The sequence below is a fragment of the Gossypium hirsutum genome, chromosome D07 (assembly GCF_007990345.1).
Source record: "Gossypium hirsutum isolate 1008001.06 chromosome D07, Gossypium_hirsutum_v2.1, whole genome shotgun sequence".
NCBI lineage: Eukaryota > Viridiplantae > Streptophyta > Magnoliopsida > Malvales > Malvaceae > Gossypium > Gossypium hirsutum.
In genome coordinates this window covers 5,023,760-5,049,849 of record NC_053443.1, presented here as the reverse complement: position 1 = coordinate 5,049,849, position 26,090 = coordinate 5,023,760, and the positions used below count along the sequence as shown (strand labels likewise).

Here is a 26,090-nt window from a genome sequence, read left to right as displayed (position 1 = left end):
AATATTTGGAAATTAATGTTTTCCATTCATACATAAATTAAATAAACAACAAAAGGCCCGCTCTTCCTCTTTCTCTTTCTACTACTTGTGTCTTATTTCATCTTTTTCTCTTACTTTGATGTTGTAAAACTTCATAAATATTCTTTCTTGATTATTTTCATTCCATTTTATTCAAATCCCATTCTTCGCTGCGAAGAAGAAGATCTCGTTTTTTTTTTCTTTTGGTAATATGGCTCTGCTTCTTTTGATTCACTTTGCTCTGTTTTCCACTCTCTGTTTTGCTGCCGACCCTTCCGTCTTCCTTGATTTTAAACTCTCTTACATCACCCTTTCCCCTCTTGGTGTTCCTCAACGGGTTTGTTTTCTTACTACTCTCTGTTTCTTTCAGTACTTACACTTTGTGGGATGTTTCTGGCTTAGATTTTTGAAGTACATCAGAGGGTATCTCTTTAAGTAACTGCATCTACAAACTGGATTGTTAGTATATTATATTTGTGTTCTTTGATTAACTTTTGAACCTAAATTTAGTACTTGGCAATGGTTTTGCTTCAACTAGATTAGTAGTTAGCATATATGCATGTCGCATAGGACCTTACGACTTGTCCCCGTGTTTGAAAATCCGGATACTTATAAAAGTTCAAATTCCCTTATGTTTAATTCATCTGTTGGCAGGTTATAGCAGTGAATGGGGCGTTTCCTGGTCCTGTTGTTAATGTCACAACTAATTACAATGTGAATATTAATGTTCACAATCAGTTGGACGAAAATCTTTTGATGACTTGGTAGGATTTGAGTGTTTCCCTTGGGATATTATTACTACTATTATTTGTTCAACGTCAGGTTCTGAAACTTGAGATTTTACAGGCCAGGAATTCAAATGCGGAGAAATTCATGGCAGGATGGTGTTCTTGGCACCAACTGTCCAATTCATCCCAAGAAGAATTTTACTTACCGATTTCAAGTCAAGGATCAAATTGGGAGCTTTTTCTACTTCCCCTCCCTCAATTTTCAAAGAGCATCGGGTGGCTTTGGTCCCATTATTATTAATAACCGGAATATTATAGCAATTCCTTTTGCTCATCCGGATGCTGACATTGTCCTCTTGGTGGGTGATTGGTATACCAAAAACCACACGGTTAGTAACTGAGGAAGGGTTGGGATTTTGATTTTATCCGCATTCTACCTTTTTTTTTTTTTGCAGTTTAAGTCTAATAATTGACACACGCTTCTTTTAGGCATTGAGAACAACTCTCGAGTCTGGTGAAGAACTTGGGATGCCAGATGGAGTTCTCATTAATGGGAAAGGACCCTACCGGTATAACTCAACTCTTGTACCTGATGGTATTGAATATGAAATCATTAATGTTGATCCAGGTATTCTTTTCAAACAAGTTTGCTTTGTTTTTCTTATCATCTGGGTATATGGTATCATCAGTTACGGTAATTTTTCTGAGCCTGATTTAAACTGAATGGTTTTACCTTTTGCGTTGGCATCCTTTAAGCTTTATCTAAAATATACCCCACACCCTTGAAAGTAATAGGTTTCACGTGTTTCATTCAGTTATTGATAACGCTTCATGTAACATCAGCTGAAAGGGGTTTTTAGTTTTTACTGTATGAAGTCTTAATCTGCAATGGCATTGTGTTTTTCAGGCAAAACTTATCGCTTTCGAGTGCATAATGTTGGGACATCTACTAGTTTGAACTTTAGAATAGAGGGCCATAATCTTCTCTTAGTGGAAACTGAGGGATTCTATACAACACAACAGAATTTCACCAGCTTTGATATTCATGTGGGACAGTCGTATTCATTTCTGGTTACCATGGATCAGAATGCAACTAAAGATTATTACATTGTGGCAAGTGCTAGGTTTGTGAATGAAACAGTGTGGGAAAGAGTAACCGGTGTGGCCATCTTGCATTATTCCAACTCAAAAGGACCAGCCAGTGGGCCTCTGCCTGTTGCGCCAAGTGATATTTACAATCAATGGTCAGCAATGAACCAGCCCCGGGCCATCAGGTTTACGCTCACAGTTCCTTAGCATGTGTCTAGATTCATACTTTCCTTGCTTTATAAACTTCCAACGGCCCCTCTTTCTAAAGTTGGCTTATTTTTAGAACAAATTTGTCTGCAAAGATTCACATATTGAACTCTCTATTTTGTAATGATTAGGCAAAATACTACTGCAAGTGGAGCTCGCCCAAACCCCCAAGGGTCTTTTCACTATGGTTCAATTAATGTGACTGACACATATGTGATACAGAGCTTGCCTCCGGTTAGGATTGATGGGAAGTTTCGTGCTACACTGAATGGTATCTCTTTCGTCAACCCTGATACACCAATCAGGCTAGCTGACCTGCACAAAGTAAAGGGTGCTTATAAGCTGGATTTCCCCAATAAGCCACATGATAGAACTCCCCACATGGACCGATCTGTCATTAATGCTACATACAAAGGATTCATAGAAATTATATTGCAGAATAATGACACCAAAATGCAGAGCTTTCACATGGATGGCTATGCATTCTTTGTGGTCGGGTAAGAAACTTATACATGATGTTTCAAGTGCCAATCTGCATTTATGTTTTATAGTATTTTAAGCAACTCTTGGGTGTTTTATGCAGAATGGATTTTGGTGTGTGGAGTGAGAACAGCAGAAACAATTATAATAAATGGGATGCGATTTCTCGCTCCACAACAGAGGTTTGTTTTTTTCTAACACCACCACCTTGTTCACCGCTGTGTGCAGTGGCAAGTGCTTAATTAATTAATATTTCTATTAATTTGTTTTATGTAGGTCTACCCAGGTGGATGGACGGCTGTCCTTCTATCTCTTGATAATGTTGGAGTATGGAACCTTAGAGTGGAGAACTTGGATAGATGGTACCTAGGCCAAGAGACCTACATGAGAATTATCAATCCAGAGGAAAATGGCAAGACAGAGATGGTCCCTCCTGATAATGTTATTTATTGCGGTGCTCTGCAGAGCTTGCAGAAGTATGTATATATATCTGATAATGAAACCTTGTTAAAATTTCTCTCCATCCCTTCCTATTACTAATGGCCGGTTGTATTTGCAGGGAATCACAAAGCTCTTCTGCAATGGCATTGCACTGTGGTAACTTCAAGCTGTTTCTAACTCTAGCCATCACAATTTTAGCCTTGTATTTTCACTTTTAGGTGACTATTCAAAGCTTACAGCTCCTCGGCGGTTTGGTATCTTTCTCTATCCTGTAGGAGTGGTTTGCTCCTATTTGATAGTTAGATTAGGCGTGCAAATGAAGTCAGACCTCACATTATTCTTTGTTTTGGTGTTAAAAGTTTCTCCTCTTTCTACATAATTGTAATTTGCATCATGAGGGGATCCATCATTATGTACTTCACATTCTCTATACCATTGGACTTCACTAGAATACCTTACGTCTTCTTTGTTAAAATTTTGCTTTCTATGTTTCCTGGGTAGATTTATTACCTACATTCTACATTATTTGTCTTGATTCTGTAAGTAGAACAGGACCTTTTTATGGTACTTATGACAATTCATTTTAGCAGTGTTGTGTGGAACTTTTGAATGTCAGTTCTATAACATGACTTTAACTTGAAGCAATGGGGTATCATAACTCATAATCTTGATTTAGATTTTCACAAGAGAGACAATTCATCTACTTTTAGCACGAGTGGGGCAAAGTAGCTTTATAATAGTTGGGATTTTTTTGGATTGAAAGAGAAATTAGGATTGAAGATAAAAGCAGGAATATTTTGCAATATCTAAGCTAGGCGGATTGTTGGCTTCGAGAACGCAGTATCCAACAATAATAGGATCACTAAATGGTATGCAGATATGATGAGGTGGACTGTGCCGAAGCAGCAAAAATGTTATTCTTGACATGACAACATTTATAAATTATTGGAGTAATTACATTCATAATTATTATTTTTTATACAAGTAATATAAGAGATTATTACAACAACAAAAATTTAAACTTTATTGCTTGGTCAAAATATTTACAAAATTCCATACATAATTGTCGTAAGTAGAAATTTTCAAAGATTTGCGCAAAGTGATACCTCACCTAGATAAAATCAATTTTTGAATGGAAACTATAAATTAATATCAAAATAAATTTAAAATTATTATTAAAAGTGGAATCCGTATAGAGGTATATTTGCTTGATTTGATATTGATTTGAATTAGATATTTTAACCTTACTATATTATTTTTATTAGACTTTAATTAAAATAGAGAGACAGGAGTTATCATTATTATTTTTCTTAAAAAACTGCATTTATTTTAAGAACATAGTCATATTAGAGTATCAATAATTGTGCTATCAAGTGGCTATAACACCACACATATATACCTCTTTATTATAGATATTACTACTTATTTTATAAGTATGATTGAAACCATGTCCATTGCTCAAATAAGTCCAATGACATCTTCCTATTTTAAACATTGTCATACTCACATCTTTGTTTTGTTTTCTGGCTTCCAAGGTACACATAAATTTTTTTATAGATCTTAAAATTTTTTTTTATCAAACCAGAGATTATAGATTATTCCTGAACTATATAAATATATAAAAAAAAATCATTTATGTCACCATAAGCATTCACAATCTTAATTTCGAACATATGTCTATTGTGTTACACTTCTCTTAAAAGATTTTATTTCTATATCATAATAATGATATTATGTAAGCCAATGATTTCCCTATATTCCACCTAGGCTAGAAAAGTTAACCAGATATATGATATCTTCCATTTCTCTACTTTGTGGAGTTTTTGTGTTAGTCACCATCTTACACTGCCTATGCTGTGTTTCAACAATTCTGCAGCTTGTGGCCTTGATCGATAAATTTTCTTTTCAAATATATATAGGTGGGTAAAAGCGTGATTCAGTAAAGTCTAATGATTATTTGTATTGAAGGAAAATAGTCTATTGAGAACCCAAAAAAATACATACAACAAAATATCAAATTTTATAAAAATTCTCTACAATAGTTTTTTTATAAAATAATATATCATCTGTATTTGCGCTTCTTCTTCTTTTTTTTTTCCTTTTTTTTCTCTAACCTTGGATTCCTTGTTTCGAATATTAATGTCCATCTCTGTGTCTCTCTCATGTGCAGTGTGCGTTGAGAAGGAGGAGCACTATGAGTATGTCCATGGGGAGATATCTTTGGCTAAAGTTAAAGCCGTCTTGACTCTTGTATGAGTCTGATGAGTAAATGTTTTTCCAATTCAAACTTCTCTAAGCTTCTATAAAAATTAATTTCATGGCAGTATTTTTTTTAAATTGACTTTATAGCATTTTTAGTTCATATTAAGCAGTACTCATGCTCAATCACTTTGCTCCCCTCATCCTTCGACACTTCTTGATCACTGTCTATGCCCTTTCTTGCATTCTCTCGGTCCACCTTCAGTTGAATCAAACGTAAATGTTCAAGGTAGGTATTTCTTGCTTCTTAGTTTCACTCTCTACATGCAATGACTTGTATCATATCTGCTATATGTCCTTTCACATCATCCAAGTTTAAGATGTTTCTTATACGTACTTTGCATGCCCTTCAAACACCTTCCTAGTATCAGAACATGCAAGAATATTTTGGGAGTTTCAAATGCCTTTAGGATGAGTTCGGTGTTCCTATATAAGCTTGTAATTCTCTGAAACTCTGGAAACTTGCTTTTCATACTCATTTTCATGCATTCCTAGTCATTTTGGCCTCTATCTATAGCTTGATAGGCACCTAGTTTGCTCATATATATTTTATATACCTTTTATTATATGAGGTTAGGTAGCTCTCTACCTCTATGTTCAACACATTTTAGGATTACGTATTAGCAGAAACTTGACTTCCACAGCAATATTTTTAGGATGACAGAACTATTTTGGAGTGGCTTCTACGTTTAAAAAGAATCAAAAAAAGAAAAAAGAGTATACCTACGCATTTGTGTTGCGTGCCTCACTTGCATGCCAAGCTTTCCAGCAAAGCTAGCATTCAAGTAATCATTTTAGACAAGCTGAGACAATTTATATTTGATTCTGGTCCCACCAGATGTTTGTTTGATATCTATACATGCTGCTTGGACCCTCATTGCAAAAATGGATCTTTTTTTATCGTCTTTTTCAATATTGCAGCAAAGCATTTAAATTTGCTTTACTTATAATCCAATCAGTAGTCCATAAGAAACAATTCTAGAAACTAATATTGATCACAAGATGAAAGAAAGAGGCAAAGGAAAGTTTTTCTGATTAACGCTACTATTTACTGACAAGTATAAATATCTTATCACCTGTCGGGTCGATCAATAAACAATAATATATGTGTCTGGGGCTGTTATATACTTAATCCATAGGCCATAATTAAACAACTCAGTTCCTCACTGTAATACTCCTTTGCTACCTATACCAATTTTTCTTCTTGATGGAAACAACTTTTTTCCCCCTGACTAATCATGTTATTAATTTAATACTACCAGGGAAGGGAAGAGCTAGCAATTGTTATATAGTTTTGATATGTACAGAAAATTAAATAATAACTTCCCTTCCCTTCTTTCTTTTTTCCCTTTGAAACTGAAATATATGCTATGATTAGTAATATATACTGTCAAATAATTAAAGGACCAGTCACTTCCACAGATCAGTGTGACGATTGGATGTTGATGCATTTTCCGGTACCATTTCTTGTTTGTTGAAATGTCTGATGAGCAAATTTGCGTGCTGCGACGAGTGGAAGACATTCTTAGCTGAAGCACTTGAATAGTTATTTTGCTTGGCAACTTCTTCTCGACTGAGTTGAGAAGCCACAAACTTGTCGAGGATGCGCCAGTCAGTGACTTGATCCGCCGCATGCTCATTATTGGTGTTAGCATAGAGTGTCTGCAAGTGTTGCTCATGAGTTTCCTGTAGAGTGCTTGCATTGTTGATGTCTAGCCCAAATGCTTCGACGGGTGGGTGGAGTAGTTTTGGGCTGTCTAGAAGTGGTAGCTGGAGGTAATGCTCATTTGGGGCTTGGTACTGCAAATCAAGCTCTTTCTTGCAGGAATAGGGAAGGTGGTGGTAAGCCATATTTTGCATTGGTGAAGCAAGATCTGGATTGAAAGAGACTTGGTCATCGTACCAACAGGGAGACTCATACTCACTGACTTTGTTAATAGCTGGTATTCTCTTTTTGAATACCCTACACACAACCCATCCTTCTTCCTGTGGAGTCCCGTTTTCGTCTGTTTCAAGGCGATACTCATGCATGATCCAGTCTGACTTTTGTCCATTTGGGGCTCGACCTTTATAAAACACTAAGGTCTTCCTCATGCCAATCAAGTCATGCTTAGAGTAAATAGCCTTGTCTCTACCGGTTGCTTTCCAAAACCCAGCTGCAGTGGCTCTATTTGTGCGAGTTCCAGTTGGATACTTCTTATCCTTATGACTAAAGAAATACCATTCATTTTGCTCTTCTGTCCCTATTCTGCATAGCTCTGTTCAAAATACACGCAAGGTGTTGAATTAGTGTCATTTGGCCTTAACTTTGTAATCTGCAAAGATTTCAGAATTTATCTACCTTGAAGATCCCATGGCTCAATTTTATAGAGATCAACATCTTTAATTACATCTAGGTCAATCCTTCTTGATGTAATTTTCTTCCTCAGGTAATAGGCCACAAGTTCTTCATCAGTGGGATGGAAGCGAAAGCCTGGAGGAACTTGTGAAAATGCATTCATTTTCCCCTGCAAACCCATCACCACACTAAACTTTGATCACATGATATATTAACATAATTTTCCATTAACCACAATCAGAGAACAGATGAGCACGGATCGATCAAAGAATTTATTGAAATGTACACTTAGCTACTAAGATTTTAAGACCTAGCAAAATTCATGGCTTAACTAATACTTGCCCATTCAACTTGGGACATGGTTTTATCAAAAGAGAGAACTTGTTCCATGGTTGTTGCACAATTATAACAGACCATCTCAATGCGGGCAAAACCTAGCTCTTTTGAGAGTCTACGTACTCATATTTTTACATATTTAATTACTTTCGTATTTTGATTCCCAAAGCAATTGGTAAAGGATAAACTACAACTGGCTCAACAATATAACTCTAACTACAAAATATCAATGCACATGTTACACCAAGTAAGAAAATAAGTGAATTTTCCATTTTCTGTTGTTCTTAATCTGCAAGACATGATGAAAGTATATGAATAAATCATCATATAATCTGTAAATTTCATTTTATAACTCTTTAGATTCTACATATATTCGACTAAATGAAGAAATCTAAAAAAAAAAGAAAAGAAAACAAAAATCAATTCATAGAAGCAAGAACAGTTAAGATAAGTCTGATTTCTATTATTTTCATTACCATTTTATGCAGTTTAAATTGAAATGCACGTTCCTTGCAGATTCAATGGCCTACATTATCATTGTTTTGTAATAGATAAAACTACAATGGATGTTTTTATGGAGGCCAATAAGACAATAACATAATGAAGACAAGTAAACAGAATCATGTTAGTAACATTATATTATGCATATTCAACTGTCCTTCTGTTTCCCCTAAATCCTTTTAAAGGAAATATGATGATATGTTATATTTGATAAGTCCCTTTTTCACAAGGCCGAAAGGAGTGTAACTCGGACATTCATTGTAGGAGAATGTGGATATATAGTTTTGGTAAGAGGAGAATAACATGTTGAAATACCATGTATTTAATCGCATATTAATACACTTTTCGTATATAATCATAATAGATTAAAGTAATAGAAGCTTAAAAGAGAGAAAACAAAGTTAGCTTTCTTTTTTACCCCTTTTTTCTGCTGTGTTAATGGAAAAAATAAAGAGAAGAAGAAGATAAAAGCACCTGACATAGTATTTCATTCTTATCTTGTTATTACAGCAATAAGGTGCACGAACACAGGCCGACATGCAGTGAAATTAAAAGCACGTGATAAACCCATTATGTCATCTCCATTGTAAACTCATGAAATGGCTGAACAAGTGTTCATTGTGGCGAGAGATCCTATTTTGTGATAAGGAAACTTAATGGAACACGCATGCTTTCGAGGTCTACAGTTGGTAAAATAGTCTAGAAGAATGTATTAATGCGTCGTAGAAAAAGAAATATATATTACAAGTGATAATTTTTTGCTGAATGTAAGTATGATGATCATGGGATTAGTGCAAGTTTTAATTATCCAAAACTGGTACAAATATGCAATCAATGACAAAATGAGTTAGAGGCCCACTTTTCATTAGAAAGAAAAACTTGTAGATCTGATCAAAGATGTTCTTTTGACCCAAACTAAATTCATCCCATAACGTTAAACCTAACACACACAGTGTTTTAGACAATCTAAAGAAAAATATAGAATTGCGTGCGTGTGTGATGTGTGTGTATAGAGAGAGAGAGGGAGAGCTCACGGATCAAGCAACCAAAGATCTCTAGCTCTTTTTTAACACACGGATCTGGAGTGATTGAATCTTCCAGGAAGAATCAAGAAAATGTCTTTTTCTCCCGAAATATGTCGACAGTGTTCTAAACTTTTAACCATTCAGCAGGCTCCAAATTTGGACAAGAAGACCAAGACAGAGAAGCAGTCAAGTGATTAATTAGTGGCAATAGGTAGTCTTATTTTTTTTTGCTTTTAACTATTGACTCCAAATTTGGCCAAGAAGACAAATAAAGAGAGAGAAAGAAACAAGTTACTAGATATTTTTTGTGGTCTCGAAAACTGAACCCAACTGCTTTGGACAAAGGATCGGTGGGTCGAATCCCGAAGGAAGAAAAAGAGAAAAAGGGAAAGGGTTTGGAGGAATGGAGAAAGAATAGGGTTATATTGGAAGCAAAAGAAAAAGAAAGTGATTGGAGAGAGAGGGAAACCCTAATGATGGAAGAATTGGTAAGATGTATGTTAGTAAGCTAAATGTTTTCATTATCTATCATAACCAATCATTGTCTCTCGCTGTCGGTTTGGAGCTAAATTGGTGCAGAAGCTTAGGGCGGGAAAATGGTGGCGCAAGATTGGCTGAGAGAAAGATGGCGAGAGAGAAATACCCCACTCTTCTGCCACCTCCACCCGTAAATGACAACGACCCTAATGAGTGTGAATGTTTTTCAGTTTCGAAGTCAGAGGAACCAACCACAACATCAACTGTAACAGAAATCATATTAGCTATATGGGGTGTGAATCAATTGTGATAGTGCTGATCTGGAGTGGGGTGACGCAACCCAACAACCACCAGCAGCCCACGAATACTTTGATAATATTATTGATAAATTCCAGCAGAGGGAAATGGTCTACTCCATGAATCTCCCTATGTATGGCCGGCCCCCCTCTTAGCCCTAACTCCTTTCCTACTCCCTACCATTTCCTCTAATATGTTATTTTGGCTAAACAAGGGGTGCGTGCAAACCTTGGCAAGCTGCTTCCACTTGTCTTATTTGTCATAAAAATGTAGGCAACATCATATATTCACTAATACATTTGAAAGAGAATTTTTTTTTAATTTATGGTTTAATGAGCCAACAATTTTCTTTTTTTAATTAAGATATCATTGATGTTGTTTTTATGTTTTTGAAAATTAATTCATTCTAACAATGTTTCACTAAGAATACAGTGTGTGTTAAGAACTTGTATAAGTTTCTGTTCCACTTTCACTATCATAATGATAATAAATATATGGGCAGTCCATTTTATAAAGAAAACACGCCCAGTATCTGCTCATCAGCTTGCGCCATTGTTACGGAGTTCAATCTCCCAATTTTGCTTCAACAGCTTGCTCATAGCTTTTATCCCTCCCGTCCCGTGCGAGTCCTTTTTCTTCAAGTAATGACGCCCACCAAACAACGGTACGTGGCTCCGTTGGGTTGGTCTGTTGCTTTGAGAACCATACTACTCCCGATTTCCAGTGGCTTCGCCGTCGGTCCAACTAACTTCCTCCCTGGAAACCACCTTTGCTACATTATGCGCTAATATCTCTCTGATTCAATTTTATTAAATAAACATAGTTTCTTATATTAGTAACAGAATCAAATAAATTTAAATTTTAATATATATTGATTAAAGAATTTCATAAAAATCATAAAAATAAATTTTAAGATATTAAAAATTAAACAATATTTTTAAATAATAAATCTCTGCATTATGCTATACGTGACTGGTGAACAGTAGGTCCCGCAAGGCAAGATGGATCAGAAGTGAATAATAAAGAAATACTCCCCCTGGGTGGGTCTCTGTATGCTGCGGCTTGCGGTCCGGCGTGGGCTAGCCACTATCATTAAGCTCGCACTTGAGGGTGGGACTCCCCGTCTTTTATCCCAAATTTCAGTGCACGTGAAATTTAGCAAAGCTGCAAGTATTGATTACAAACCTTGTATGGTTCTCGCGTAATCACGTTTAAACCTATATCCTCTTTTGTTGATATAATATTAATGGACTAAAGCTTAAGCAATTTGTAGGTTTTATTTTCCAATTTATCATATACTAACTTTTATGTATTTAAAATTTATAATTATTATAAAATATTTACTTAAATTGGTGTCATACCAATTTAATTATGTAAGCACCTTAATTTTATAAAGTACTAAAATGAAAATATTTTTATCATTTTATTTACTTTTAATAAAATAATATTATGATAGCATTTCTGCTCAAATGACATGTTGATGATTTCCGACCAAAATCTTATTTATTTTTTAAAAATATCAAAAATTAATTTGATGAAATGTTATATAATTCAACTTTATTTGTTTAATTTGATAAAATAGATTTCTTAAATAAAATTTTAGTCAAAGAAAAGGAAATGTAACACCCCTTACCCGAGACCATTGCCGGAGTCGAGCATGAGGCGTTACTTGACTTAACTTAAAAGTTCAAAGCATAAAAATTTACTTTTAAAAGTTATTTCACTGTTTATAATAAGGTTGTCCACCTGCGCAGCAGTCACTAAATTAATTATAACTCAAGCTAAAAAACTCAAAATTTAGATCCGTAAATTTTCCCTGAAACTAGACTCATATATATTTTTACCATAAATGTTTCAGAATGTTTGGTTCAACCAATTAGTACATTTTATTAGTTAAATTCTCCACTGTTTCACTGATCGACTATCCTGACCTCTCGTCACTAAAATCCAATTATCTCATTGTACAGACTTCATATGGTGCCTCCACTTATTTCTACTTAAAATAGACTCATTAAGGAATCTAGACATATAAATTATAACTCATAATTCCTTCTGTACAATTTTTAATGAATTTATAAAGTCAGAACAGGGGACTTCAAAAACCATTCTTACCCTGTCTCACTAAAATTAAAATATCTAAAAATATATAACTCTTTTGCTTACCATATTTCTTTCATGTGAAAGTAGGCTTATTCAGCTTTAATTTCATATCTCACTCAGCTTCTAATTCAATTTACACTATTTTTGGTGATTTTTCAAATTTACATCAATGCTGCTGTCCAAAAACTGTTTCATTGCAATTGTATTTTTTTAATTCAATATAACTCTTTTATAATTATCTAACCTTCCCTGCAAATTTCAATTCACTACCAATTTCAGTATTTCAACTACTTCATTTAAATACTAATAAAGTTCAATCAATCAACCATTTCAAGCTAAAAACATGTATATTTAAATGTCTAACACAACCATCACATTCAGATTTACCTTGCATACTTAGTCATTCATTCTATTACTTTTTACTTCAATTCCCTATACATGCCATATAAATCAAAAAGTTGTTTAACAAAATCTACCGGAGTAAATCTGGATAGTGTGATCGTTGATGTAGATCCGATCCTCCGAACATATATATATCAATCTACAAGAAATAATAAACACACACAAGTAAGCTTGCTGAAAACTTAGTAAGTTCATAGGCTCATAATAAAATCTTACCAAAATTTCACTAACAACATTAATAAACAAATAAAAATTCAACATTTCCTGCCAACCACAATCTCAAACAATGAATCTATCCAATCGAGCTCAATATCAGATGTCAACTTCAATTCCAACATTTAGCTTCAATTGCACTTACAAATACTTGTCAAATTAAGGATCGTCTTACGGATTTGAGTACATCGTTTGCCCGGTGCCACGATTTGCTTGAATATTTCACATTGCTATAACTCAGTATGGTTTTCTTCACGGAAATACCGTACCTACTTTTCACAACTCAGTATGGTTTTCTTCACGGAAACACCATACCTACTTTTCACAACTCAGTATGGTTTTCTTCACTGAAACACCATACCTACTTTTCACAATTCAGTATGGTTTTCTTCACTGAAATACCATACCTACGTTTCACACTTTGCCATGGATCCACCATGGACTTATCCGTCAATTCATCACTAGTTATCGAACGTATGTACTCAATCCTGCGTATCCCTTAATTTGAACTAACAATCTCATCTTATTCTCATTTTTACCATAATCATAATTTAACAACAATATACAAATTGATACATTATATCATTCCCACAGTAGCAATTAATCATAAAAGTTCAGCCATATGAACTTACCTGGGCCAATTCGTAGAAGTTGTAAAAGTTCAGAAACTAATTCAATACTTTTTCTTTTCCGCGTTTATCTTCGAATTCTCGATCTATAATATAAAATTTTCCATTTATTAGCATCTAATTCAATACTAATTTACTTCACAATTTATGCCTTTTAATTTTCGAAATTACACTTTTACCCCCAAAATTAACAATTTTTACAATTTGGTCCCTACTCAATTAACCCTTCAATTGATCTAATTTTTCTCAATTAACACCTTATCCAACCATTTTAGACTACTAAAAAGCCTTTTATATTCATAATTTCAGTACAAAACCCCAATTCCTAACTTTTTCACAATTAGGTCCTAAAAATCATTTTCTACTAAAATCAATTAATAAGATCATAATATAATGAAATTAAAACTTAAAATATATAATAATTCATCATAAAATTCCGGAACTTATTCATGGTAACTTAAAAAATCACCCATGGAATCAAAAACTAATGAATTCAATAGTTGGACCTAGTTGTAAAAGTCACAAAACATAAAAATTTGAAGGAAAAAGCAAGAATTTAACTCACATGGTATAAAAATAAGAGAAACCAGCTTGTTTCAGACCTCCTATGGCGTTTTTGCTGATAAATTATGAAGAGATCTCTAGATTTTTCACTTTTATCTTTGTTTTATATATTTAATTTGTAAAATTTCCAATTTTGCCCTTATTTCTCCTTACTTTCTTGCTGATTTTTCTTGCCCAACCGTCCAGCCCATATAATTTGGGTCTAATTGCCTTTTGAATCCCTCCTTATTAGTCACTTAAGCTATTTAATCACAATTTAACAAAATTTTCACTATTTTCAATTTAGTTCTTTTTAATTAATTGACTATCGAAACGTTAAAATTTTCTAACGAAACTTATATACTAACTCAATGACACTCCATAAATATTTATAAAAATATTTATGGCTTAGTTTATGAACTCGAGGTCTCGATACCTCATTTTAGACCCATTTTACCTATTAAATTCTTTTTAAATCACAAAATTAAATAAATCACAAAATTCACTAATTCAAAAATTCTTCTAAATTCACACTTGATCCATAATTATTAGTTTATTAAATTTTAACTCATTGGTCGGATTTAGTGATCTCGAATCACTATTTCCGACACCACTGAAAATTAGGCTGTTACAGGAAATATGTAATATATATAAAAATAAAGATGTTAAGGGTACGATGGTATATTAGCAAATAACACTTATGCTTTAACCCATAATAAACATATGGTAAGAAAGTAGATCTGTTCATGAGTAGGGTTTTAGTTGGATCTTGACAAAATTTTAGGCCCGTTTGATAAGCTTGGGTTTAACCCAACCTAAAAAATGGATTTAAAATTTTTGCTCAAGTTTGGCCTGAATAATAATGCTAAAGCCCAAACCCAACCTAGTCCGTCCATAGTAAAATTTTGTATACACTTTTTTAAAAAATATATATAATACATCAAAAACACTAAAAATATTAAAATAAATATTTTCCAAAAATTGAAAACAAATTTTAAAAAATATTTATACTTAAATAACACTAAGATAGGTGCAACTTAACAAGTAAATGCCTCTAAAATAGTAGCAAAATTAACAATAAAATAAGAGTTATACAATATCTAACCAATAACAACAAAATAACAACAACATAATAGTGAAATGAAAGCAAAATACTGAGAAAACAGCAAGAAACAACAGTAAAATAATGGAAAAACAATAAGAAAACAACAATTTTTTTTCTTTTTGCAAATTCGAGTCAGGCTAGACTGGGCAAAAAAAACCTTACATGAGGCCCAACCTGTTTTTTAAACGAGCCTTGTTTTTTTTTTCAAACCCATTTTTTAGGTTTATACATTTAGCTTCTTTATTTATCACTATTATTTATATTAAATGTATGAAAAAAAATGTTTTAATAAAGAATAAAAAACAGAAAGAACTAATTATTAAAAAGGAAAATAGTTTTTATAAACATATAAAGTCCCGAGTGGTGGGCTGGGCAAAATCTATTCTCAACTTGATTCTTAGGCTAGTTGTGCAAGGATCCAGCCCATGTTATCTTCCCAAGTTTCTTCGGCAATACTGTGGATTTATTAAATAAAAAGAGAAAAATGTCAAACCTAGCAAGGTGAACTCAGTGGAAGCTTAAAAGGATGAGGCCGATGGAATAAACGTAAAGAGAAAACAAGGGCATTTAGTATTGGTATTAATTAATTTAAAGTACGTAACTTAAGGTAAGTGCCACTGGCAAAAGCGCCCGCCATTGAGCCTCCAGATGATCCCATCTTGCTTTTCAATTTAAAAGCTTGTTTAATTTCTCTTCAATCAATGCAGATTACCTTTTCAAGATATACATGCATAACCTAGGCGGCGAAGTCCCTTGCTGCTTGATCTAACCCCAGATTTTTGAAATTGTCAACTGAAATTGTATCTACTAGTTATTGTTTATTCTTCCATTAATTTCTCTCTTTTTTTCTTTTCCCAAAATACCTTTTTGGGCAACTTATCTTTGGCTTATTGACAAAGGCAACTACGTATCCAACATTCCAAATAATCTGAAACTAACGCCTCACCAGTTACGACGGTACACGAAGTCTCCGCCTGTTGCGTGCCTTATTTCTGCTTTCTTTTGTTTAGGCGGAAGCAAGCAAATGCATGCATGCTTCATTACAAAGCGATTGGTTTTGGTCATCCATGAACTAATTATATAACATTATCCCATAGATAAATTGGATACCATTCATCTTAAAATTCAACCTCTAAGCCAAATCCGTGCTTACATATAATACGTGCTTATATTTTTCCTTGGACATCTGCAAGTAGACAGAAACAGACTAAAAGGGTAACTAAACAACGGAAACGTTTAGTCATGAGCCTAATACAAAGGTTATCAGTGTTGGGAATGGCGGCAATGGCGATGGGTTTGGTGGCTTCACATGATTATGGTGCGGCATTAACAAAGAGTATTTTGTTCTACGAAGGCCAGAGGTCGGGGAAGTTGCCTCCTACTCAAAGGATCACCTGGAGGAAGGATTCTGCTCTTCGCGATGGCTTTGAGATTGGTGTAAGTCTTTCTGTCTTCCCTCTTCGGCAGCACAACGGTGCAATGAGCTAAAGTCTTTGTTTGACAAGTAATGTTGGACTACCCGAAAAAAAGAACTATTGTGTGCTAGCAATAGCACTTGCGTGACTCAAGTTCTTACATTTCATGGGATTCATGCCTAAGAAATACTTGCATGGAACAGAAATTACGTAAAATAGAATAGACCATAAAAACTGAAAAAAAAAAAAAACATGCTCTAGCTAGTTTGGTATCACATTATATGGCTTTTCATTCACAGGTTGATTTGGTGGGAGGTTACTATGACGCTGGTGATAATGTTAAATTCACTTTTCCAATGGCTTTCTCCATAACTATGCTAGCTTGGAGTTTACTAGAGTTTGGCCAATCCCTTGGTACAGATCTGCAGCATTCATTAAAGGCAATTCAGTGGGGAACGGATTACTTGCTGAAAGCCACAAGCGTCCCAGGCTTTGTGTTTGCTCAAGTTGGCGATCCTTATGGTGATCACAACTGCTGGGAGAGGCCTGAAGACATGGACACTCCTAGAACCCCATATGCAGTGAGTAAAGAGTTTCCAGGGTCAGAAGTTTCGGCTGAGATAGCTGCTGCGCTTGCAGCCTCTTCAATGGTGTTTAGACCTATTAATCGTGGATATTCTGCAAGGCTGCTCAAAAGAGCAAGAATGGTAAATGGTAGTACTAAATTAAATAATTTTCTTTGGATCTAGGAACATGTCCCATGAGTAACACAACACTTGTGCTGGGGTTAGGTTTTTGAATTTGCAGATAAGTACAGGGGATCATACAATGATAGTCTTGGACCATGGGCGTGTCCATTTTACTGTGATTATAGTGGATATCAGGTAAGGTTAGGGGAAACAATACACATTCAAATGATCAGCTCAGCATATATAAATTAATAATGACTTCCGATACACCTTAATCAATGCAAGGATGAATTAGTTTGGGGGGCAGCATGGTTACTGAGGGCAACAAAGGCTCCCTATTACAGGAATTATGTTTTAGCCAACATTCAAAACTTGGACAAGAGTAGTAGCTTTGCGGAATTTGGATGGGATACCAAGCATGCTGGCATCAACGTACTTGTTTCGAGGGCAAGTATATGTAGTATTAAATTTTAATTTACTGACTTGAGTAATTTTTATTTTTATTTTGTTCTTGAAAACATGGAGATGATCAAATATCAATGTAATAGTTTACTCATCTGCGCGCAGCTAATAAAGAGTCAAACTCCTGAGCCTTTCATTACCAATGCAGACAAGTTTGTCTGCTCTGTGTTGCCTGAATCACCAACTGTTTCAGTCTCCTACTCGCCAGGTAAGGCAATCAGTTTTCTCTTACGACCAAACTCAATTCTATTTACTGGCTGACTGTTGTTTAATTTTCTTGGAAATTAATTACATGTAATATACATTTATCTATCTCCCTTCCCGTCAGGTGGGCTCCTTATTAAACCTGGAGGAAGCAATTTGCAGCATGCAACAGCTTTATCCTTCCTTCTTCTAGTGTACAGTCGCCGTCTGAGTAAAGACAGTCGGGTGATCCATTGTGGCAATGTTGTTGCCACCCCTGCCAGGCTTATACAGGTTGCAAGAAGCCAGGTAATGAATTATATGATTATACATTAATGTCCATACCCCTGTGACTAGCTTTGTTTTGGGAATAATATATTGATGCGCGCATGCAGGTGGATTACATCTTAGGAAGCAATCCACTGAATATGTCATACATAGTGGGATATAGTAAGAAGTTCCCGGAGAGGATACATCATCGGGGCTCCTCTTTACCTTCCATTACTCAACATCCCCAACATATTGACTGCACCGGCGGAGCCACCTATTTCTATACTGACAATCCTAACCCTAATTTGTTAACCGGAGCTGTTGTTGGAGGACCTGATATTAAGGATTCTTATGCTGATTCCAGAGCAGATTTTGCACACTCCGAGCCAACCACATACATTAATGCACCTCTCGTTGGTCTCTTGGCTTACTTCAAATCACATTAATGATTAACCTTCTTCCCGTTTCTAGCAACTGTATACAAACATGCATGTCTGTATGTATATAATTAATTGGATTTCTTACCCGAGAAATTTGTTGATTTTTATATGACAGTGTAGCAATTCAACTTTGAATGCTACAAAAGGTCAAATCTTGTTTAGTGGAATCAAACTGCTATCCTATGCATATATTGCTCAACTTCTCTATGCTTTTTTCTTCTTTTTTTTTTTTACAGAAAATGAAACAAACTTGATAAAGCTTCTGTGTTTAATAAGGATAAGAACAAGTTTAGAAGTAAAACTAGAAAGAGACTGAAAACAAATTACCGGCTGGAATAAAGGTTAAAAACTAACCAAAAGCACCCCTGCATCACACCAAAACACACACCTGAAAAGAAATAACATGTTTGAATCCATAAAGCACACTTAAGCCCTAGAGGAGAAAGCAATAAGAACACCATACACAAACAGCCTTAAAAGCTCCTATAAATGCCAAAAAGAAAGGCTCAAAAAGTGAGCTGCGATGGAAGCCAAAAACCACCATAATCAGTTGTGAGAACACTCCAATCAACATATAACATCAGCTCAACATCCTCTCTCAAGCCAACAAATCATCCCACATGATTCCCTCGTAGCAAAAGCTTGCAAAACGATTTCTTATAACTTAAGATCCTTATTAAGTATCTTCCAAAACCTTCTTCAAAGCCAATAAGCGCCTTGACCAAAATCATACCCCTTACTCCCAGACAAGAACAATCATCATCGCCAGGGACTTTTGAATCCCAAAAATAACTTATCTAAAACTTTGAGTCCAAGACAAAAACAAGAACCCGAATATGATAACTGCACCACCCACTGGTCAACTACACCACCCAAGCCATTACTGTTTTCTTCATTATTGTTTTATGAAAGTCAAACAAATTTCAATTCACTTAGAAAACTTTAGAGTTTATTTATAACTTCTAAAAGTTTACAATCTTAAAATTTCTTTACAAACAAAATTACTATGAAACGGTTGAATTTCGATTCAAGTGTCCTTTTGAGTTAATCTTTAAAAAATGTGATTTATTTTAGGTGTAATTATGATTTACTCGAATTTAACAAAAGTTTGGAACCGAAGGTCGTCAGAACTTCATCTTGGATAATTGGATCTGTTTTAGTACTCATGAGAATTATTCTTGAAAATGAATTTTATATATTTTATATTGATGCAACTGGATTAGAGAGAGCTTTAATTTAATGTGTTCTAGACTTGATTTGAAACAGATTTACTATTATTTTTGTTAGTGAAAAACAGATTTACTATCATTTCTTCGGGTGGTGTTTGAAAATTAGAATTTGTATTTGGGTTCAAATTTCAAAATTTTATCTTTGGAATCTATGATTTATAAATTCGATATTCCTAAATCATTTAAAACACTTTAGAAACATTTTTAATTGAGCTAAGTGTTTGGGGATAATCAGGACTAAGTTCAGGTCTCTAGGGGTCAAATCAAGTCAAAATAGAGGAAGGGCCCCTATTTGACCCGGTTGTATCGATGCAAGTGAATACTTTTGCTGATACTATTGGGTATTACTGTTTATTTTTAACTACTGACTTAATTGTATTGATAAAAATTTGCCAAAACCCAAAAATACTCCAAAACTCACCTAATCCAAAACATTGCCAATTCATCTCAAAATTTCAAGCATATTTAACGCCTTGAATCACATGCTCACAAACATATACACCACATTACTAATTCCATGCATCAATTTCACTTATTTGGCGTGCAAGCAATACCTCAAATATAGTATAAACATAACCAAAATGAGCACGCATACCATCATATTCCTAGGTTAACATATAAACACACCACCATACATACATGACCACATTCAAGTAACAAGCCTTTAACATGATAGGTATCAAAACATCCAATAAGCTCAAAGACTATTCAATGACTCTAGCTACATGTTAATTTGCTACAAAACATATCCAAAGCTATACAAACTCTGTTAAGTTGAGAACTGAATCTTAAATGTTATCGTATTTTTTGAATCTTCGAAATTTAATATTACTTGTGCATGAAAATAAATAAAACCGTATGCTGAACAATAAAATTCAGTAATACTAACATAATTTGTAAACAAAATGAATCAATGCATAATTAAGTTAAACACATTTCTTAACATATAATTCATAACTAATGAAACCATATCATCTACTCTTGTGTCATGTACTTATTATGCTTGTTGTAACAAATCACTTTCAATTACTTTGAATCCATTTACTATACAATTTCAATACCAGCTCAAGTGTTTGTATTATAAGGCAAATCATATACACATATTTACTTTCTCATTTCACTATCAAATCTATTGCTTCGTTTTATAATTATATCGTAGGTGATTAAGGTGATCAAAATTCAAAATTCAAAACTCTTAAAGAGAGAGAAATGTTTTGTTCTGATGTTTATAGGTCTTAAAAGGAGGTGCCTTTTCGAGACGTCACGTGTAGACCTGTTCATGGATCGAGTTATTTATCCAAGCTCAAAGGCCTGTTAGAAATTGATGAGGGTTTGAGAAAAAAATATTAGGCCTAAAAAATGGACTTCAATAAAAAAATTTACGCCCATTTAAAATATACGTTAGGTTCAGGCTTAAACATTTGAGGCCCAAACCCAACCCGACTCACTTTTAAGTTTGTAATATTTTATATTATATTATTTTCTATAATTATCTAATTTATAATACATAAAAATTAAATCTATAGTAATATATAATACTACTATAATGTAAACATTAAAAAATGTTAAAGATAACTAAATATAACATTTTAATAAATAAAAAATATAAAAAATCATTAAATATTAAATTAAAAATAATATAAATAGATATTTTTAAAATTTTAAAAAATAATATGAGCAAACCTAAAATGAACTTGAATTAACTATTTACAAATGAGTAGGCTTAGTCAAAATTTTAAGCACATTCCAAACCAAACCGAGCTTGAAAAAACATAAAATATATTAATATCATGTCTAAACTCGACTCAAACCCGACACACAAACACTTCTAATCACGTGTCATTCCCATATTAACTTCATACTTTCTAGAGCCGAATCCTATATACTCATATGAGACGTACATTTGGTTATTTTATTGTTAGCACTTAAAAAGCATAAAAAACCTCGCCTTTCCTTTTCAAATTAAAATGTCAAGTCGATTCCACTACAGAAGTATAACAAACAACCCGCAATTTCAACATACCATATTTTGTCTAAACCATCAAGAGCTGGTTTTCTGTTCCATTCTTTTTTGTTGTTATAAAAAATGAGGGTAGATAAGCTGGTTCAATCCAAAAGATAGGCAACAGATGTTTCCCCAAAATAGATGTGTTGTAATATATTAGCATAACTACTTCAAACGTTAGATGCAATTTCAACTACTTTCACGTCTTTACCCGTCAATGCCTTCTTCATCCATAAACCAACTACCCCTCGCAGTTATTGCTACTATATTGCTCAAATTGGTTCCATATCAAATACATTTTCACTTCAACTAACACCATTCTTTCTAGAAAAACCCAACACCTTTCATTTCTCCAGTAGCTGGCCCCTCTGCTTTATCAACATTTCCCAAAAACACAATCCGACCTACAAATTTCACAACAAACATTAACTTTAAAGTCAAGTACTTTTCACCCCCAAAAGATAATATAATAAAACAAACAGACTAAATCTCTCATTTCCTCCATGAAGCAGAAACAAGACCAGGAAAAAATGGATGAAAAAAAAAAAGACTACACCAGTAAGGCACAAGACAGCCTAGGGTCAGATTCATCCATACATGGACACACAACATTCATAAAATATAAATATTTAAATATCAGAACCAAGGTAAACAAAAAAAGAATCTGAAAATTTCAAGCAAGAGAACACATTCTTCTTATAAGCACCACTTGACCTTTTTCAATTTTTATAAGGTAAGATCAAGGATACCTTTTCCAACAGGCATAAACTGAAAGACCCATAAGGCTATTCGGGATTTTGCGGACTTCTTGGTACAAAATAATAATATTATAAATTATTATTAACTTTTCTTTCAATTCAAGGTAAGTACTCCAAGTTTGGCATGCCAAAAAACAAAACAAAAGTCAAAAAGCATTCATGATTTCAAAATCTATCCCATGACAGTAAACCAAAAATTAGTGTTTAATCATAAAATCACTCATCCAGTTGACTAAACACATCTAAATTTTTGCTATTGTCAAATAAGGAATTAATCGCAGTATGAAATATTAATCAGAAATACATCCATTTGAGCACTAAAAAGACATAAGAAAAAATCTTGGCAGACAAGTATAGTGGTTTCATTTTTTTCTTTTCAGTTCAATAGAGCAAGTACTAAAACAGGTAATTAGTAAGCATAGAATGGAAGAAAACAAAATGCTTACCATTTCGACGAACAGAAATCTCTCTCAGTCGTCGAACCATACCACTGATTGGATCAGCAAAGACTTTCATCTCCAGATTACCCTCTAGATATAGAGTTGTGCTACATCAGAGGAAAAAAACATATACTACAATCAAGATAAAGAATGAAAGCATTTAAAAGGCATCAAACCCTGCTCAAAACCAGATTACTATAGCATTCAATACCCCACTCTCACCCATTCCAAGAGACATATTAGAAACCTCATTTTGAATTTCATACATAAACAGAACTAGTTGCCCTAAGTTTATAAACTGCAAATAATGCTATCAGAAAACTGTTATGCTCAGAAATGATCCGCAACGGTTTCCCCACCCAAGAACATGGAATGCACAAAATCCAAAAGCTACCTAGATTTCATCAGCTGATTAGTAGTTCTCATTCAGTCTAAACTCAGACATAACTCAAATCCTTCAAAACCAACTATTCTCTCGACAGAAGAAGGTTGACTTTATCCGGATTCTTGCAGCCACCTTTTCTCATGCATTTCACATTCATTAAAGAAGGCTACCCAATTCTAGATGTAAACAGACTGTTACAAGAGCATCTTCAGTATAAGTGTCTAATAACTTTAATGATTTAGTAATACCAGAGCATTCACCCTTAATCTTTTACAGCATGTATGTACTTCTAATCAAAAGAAAACACAGTAACTAACCCTTACAATAACTTTTACAAATAAAAGGGACGAAATTCAAGGATAAGAAAATAGACATAATCTGAATATAAAGAAGCATTTCCGCATATTAAGTACAATGAAATATGCTTCGAATGAAACCTTACCCAGGGAGAGCATGCTTCAGGACAAGACCTCCCAAGTGCTCTTGGTAAACACAAACGCGATGCCACTGAATAGCACAGCGATTTGCATACTCCACTGGTTCCTCATTCCCATATGGCCTCCTGTTGTTTCGAATCCCACCTGTCCCCAGGGAAAATAATGTCACTGACAGCCCACTCTTCAGTTTCTTATTAATTGGGGTCTGCCCTACCTGTCCAACCAGAATTGCCTACCAACAGGAAAACCAACCAAAAGCCAAAGAACCACTTCGAGTTAGCATATATGACATTTTTGTCCTCTTGTTTTCTTTTTAGAGTTAGCTAATGCCCAGAAATCACCAAACAGAAATATTGAAATTTCTTTTAATAAGAGAGAAGTATGCAAAGCCATTAGAGTGAAAATGAATGCACCTTGTAAATGCCCGTATCAAAGCCATTCTCAAGCGGGCAGTCGTATAAACGACTCTTAGTGTTGGAGTCCTTGGCAGATTCTAAGGGCGTTGAGGATTGCGAAGAAGGTAAGTTGGAAAATGGATCAGAGTCCGAGTCGGAAGTTTCAGCAGAGGAGGAAATCGGGGTGGTGGTGCAAAAGGGCATTGAAAGTTGAGAAGCTCTGGGGTTACAGAGAAGACATCTATAAACCCTTCTAGATAAATTTGCCATCGAATTCGCCATTTTCCTTTTTGGCTGGAGCTGGAAAATTTCGAATGTCGCGGTGGCAGAGTAGGCTTAATTCTTAAACACAAAGCTTAAACCCTAGCAATGTATGACTCACACACTCCCACATTTCTAAATTTTCTTTATTCAATTAATGTTTTTCTCCTTTTATTTACAACAATACAACTAGAGAGGCCGCCATATTTTGTATTATTGAAAGGATAATTATTTGGTATGATATATTTATTTAAATAAAAACAATTATTTAATATGAAAATGAAAAAATATGTGACAAGTTTTAATTTTTTTTTAAATAATTATTTTTTATTACACTTTCTGATGCAATATCAAATTTTTTTTTTTCAAAATGTAGAAACCCTCCGGACTTAAAAAATAAAAATTAAGTACCTGCTTTTTTTATCTAATTGGAAAACTTTTAAAATACATAAAAAAAGATCCTCAAAATTTTTAAAAAAATTATTAAGTCTTTTTTTTTGTACTCAATTAGATATTTGAATTGTCAAAATACATCAAACAAATCATTTAACTGTTATCTTTAACAGTTGACGGTTAAAATTAACATCCTCTAATTTTTTTAGTTAAAAGCACCATGTGTCACAATCACAGTATGACATGTGGTAACAAAATAATAAAAAAATAAAAATTATTAAAAATTTTAATAAAAATATTTAAAATTTACTAAAAATTAGAAAAAAAAATTATAAAAATTAGAAAAAAAAATTATAAAAATCGTAAAAAAGTATAAAATATATAGAAATATAGAAAAAATTATAAAATTTTATAAAGTCGTAAGAAAATTATAAAAATATATAAAAATATAAAATTTGTAAAAAGAATTATAAAAATTATCTTACCAAAGAAGCATTTTATAATTTTTCTATAACTTTTATTAATTTTTATTTTTATAAATTTTTGTCACATATCACGCTATGTTGCAACACATAATCACTTTAACTGGAAAAAAAACTAGCAGGTTGTTTTTATAATTTGAACGGTCAACGGTTAAAGTTAATGGTTAAATGTCCTTTTTATGCATTTTATATTTTTTATGAATTTTATAATTTTTTTTCTAATTTTTAATAAATTTAAAATATTTTTTATTAAAATTTTATAAATTTTATAACTTTTTATTAATTTTTATTTTTTATAATTTTTTTGCCACATGTCATGCTATAATTGTGTATGATTGTGACACGGGATGACTTTAACTACAAAAATTAGAGTCAGTTAACTTTATCATTCAAAAAGCCCTTTTGATACACTTTGAAAGTTCAAATAATCAATTAAATGCAAAAAAAAAAAGGGCGAAAACTTAATTGACTTTTTTGAAAAAATTTGATGACTTTTTACACCATTAAACCAAATTTAAAACATTTTAGTATATATAATGGTTAAATTAATTATATTTTTATATAAAAATGAATATTATTTTAACTCAAACAAACTTACAAACGAAAACTATTGGTTATTATTAACAATATAAACTGGGGAACCTAAAGAGACATACTA

The 26,090-nt window shown here is 33.5% G+C and overlaps 4 protein-coding genes across 5 annotated transcripts; 2 read left to right on the top strand and 2 right to left on the bottom strand.

The window, feature by feature from the left end:
- The first annotated feature begins 37 nt into the window (after positions 1–37).
- On the top strand, positions 38–3,549 carry LOC107953643 (monocopper oxidase-like protein SKS1). Its single transcript, XM_016889009.2, has 9 exons — positions 38–355; positions 673–782; positions 865–1,135; positions 1,236–1,374; positions 1,654–2,020; positions 2,174–2,539; positions 2,626–2,704; positions 2,799–2,998; positions 3,082–3,549. Exons 1-9 carry the CDS (start codon positions 230–232, stop codon positions 3,179–3,181), a joined length of 1,758 nt encoding a protein of 585 aa, XP_016744498.2. The 5' UTR covers positions 38–229; the 3' UTR covers positions 3,182–3,549.
- Positions 3,550–6,209: 2,660 nt separating this feature from the next.
- On the bottom strand, positions 6,210–10,496 carry LOC107953644 (NAC domain-containing protein 7-like). Of its 2 annotated transcripts, XM_016889012.2 has the most exons (3): positions 9,432–10,496; positions 7,564–7,729; positions 6,210–7,480 (listed from the first exon to the last, which is right to left on the bottom strand). In XM_016889012.2, exons 2-3 carry the CDS (start codon positions 7,721–7,723, stop codon positions 6,633–6,635), a joined length of 1,008 nt encoding a protein of 335 aa, XP_016744501.1. In that variant the 5' UTR covers positions 7,724–7,729; positions 9,432–10,496; the 3' UTR covers positions 6,210–6,632.
- Positions 10,497–15,733: 5,237 nt separating this feature from the next.
- Positions 15,734–18,846, top strand: LOC107956570 (endoglucanase 8). The gene is made up of 7 exons (XM_016892182.2): positions 15,734–16,625; positions 16,903–17,310; positions 17,395–17,487; positions 17,578–17,739; positions 17,860–17,962; positions 18,083–18,246; positions 18,333–18,846. The coding sequence occupies exons 1-7, from the start codon at positions 16,431–16,433 to the stop codon at positions 18,651–18,653; spliced, it is 1,446 nt and encodes a 481-aa protein (XP_016747671.1). The 5' UTR covers positions 15,734–16,430; the 3' UTR covers positions 18,654–18,846.
- A 2,965-nt stretch (positions 18,847–21,811) lies between these two features.
- Positions 21,812–24,772, bottom strand: LOC107953645 (single-stranded DNA-binding protein). The gene is made up of 4 exons (XM_016889013.2): positions 24,315–24,772; positions 23,907–24,133; positions 23,086–23,186; positions 21,812–22,285 (listed from the first exon to the last, which is right to left on the bottom strand). The coding sequence occupies exons 1-4, from the start codon at positions 24,576–24,578 to the stop codon at positions 22,206–22,208; spliced, it is 672 nt and encodes a 223-aa protein (XP_016744502.1). The 5' UTR covers positions 24,579–24,772; the 3' UTR covers positions 21,812–22,205.
- Positions 24,773–26,090: the final 1,318 nt, after the last annotated feature.

Excerpts from the sequence above, each read along its gene's own strand:
- LOC107953643 (XM_016889009.2), top strand. The coding sequence starts at position 230 with ATGGCTCTGCTTCTTTTGATTCACTTTGCTCTGTTTTCCACTCTCTGT. Across the intron at positions 1,136-1,235 it reads GGTATACCAAAAACCACACG|GCATTGAGAACAACTCTCGA; the intron begins GTTAGTAACTGA and ends CGCTTCTTTTAG. Across the intron at positions 2,705-2,798 it reads TTTCTCGCTCCACAACAGAG|GTCTACCCAGGTGGATGGAC; the intron begins GTTTGTTTTTTT and ends TGTTTTATGTAG.
- LOC107953644 (XM_016889012.2), bottom strand. The coding sequence starts at position 7,723 with ATGAATGCATTTTCACAAGTTCCTCCAGGCTTTCGCTTCCATCCCACT. Across the intron at positions 7,481-7,563 it reads TGAGCCATGGGATCTTCAAG|AGCTATGCAGAATAGGGACA; the intron begins GTAGATAAATTC and ends TATTTTGAACAG.
- LOC107956570 (XM_016892182.2), top strand. The coding sequence starts at position 16,431 with ATGAGCCTAATACAAAGGTTATCAGTGTTGGGAATGGCGGCAATGGCG. Across the intron at positions 17,488-17,577 it reads GTGATTATAGTGGATATCAG|GATGAATTAGTTTGGGGGGC; the intron begins GTAAGGTTAGGG and ends AATCAATGCAAG. Across the intron at positions 17,740-17,859 it reads TCAACGTACTTGTTTCGAGG|CTAATAAAGAGTCAAACTCC; the intron begins GCAAGTATATGT and ends ATCTGCGCGCAG.
- LOC107953645 (XM_016889013.2), bottom strand. The coding sequence starts at position 24,578 with ATGGCGAATTCGATGGCAAATTTATCTAGAAGGGTTTATAGATGTCTT. Across the intron at positions 23,187-23,906 it reads CTGAAGCATGCTCTCCCTGG|CACAACTCTATATCTAGAGG; the intron begins GTAAGGTTTCAT and ends CCTCTGATGTAG. Across the intron at positions 22,286-23,085 it reads GATTTCTGTTCGTCGAAATG|GTCGGATTGTGTTTTTGGGA; the intron begins GTAAGCATTTTG and ends TGAAATTTGTAG.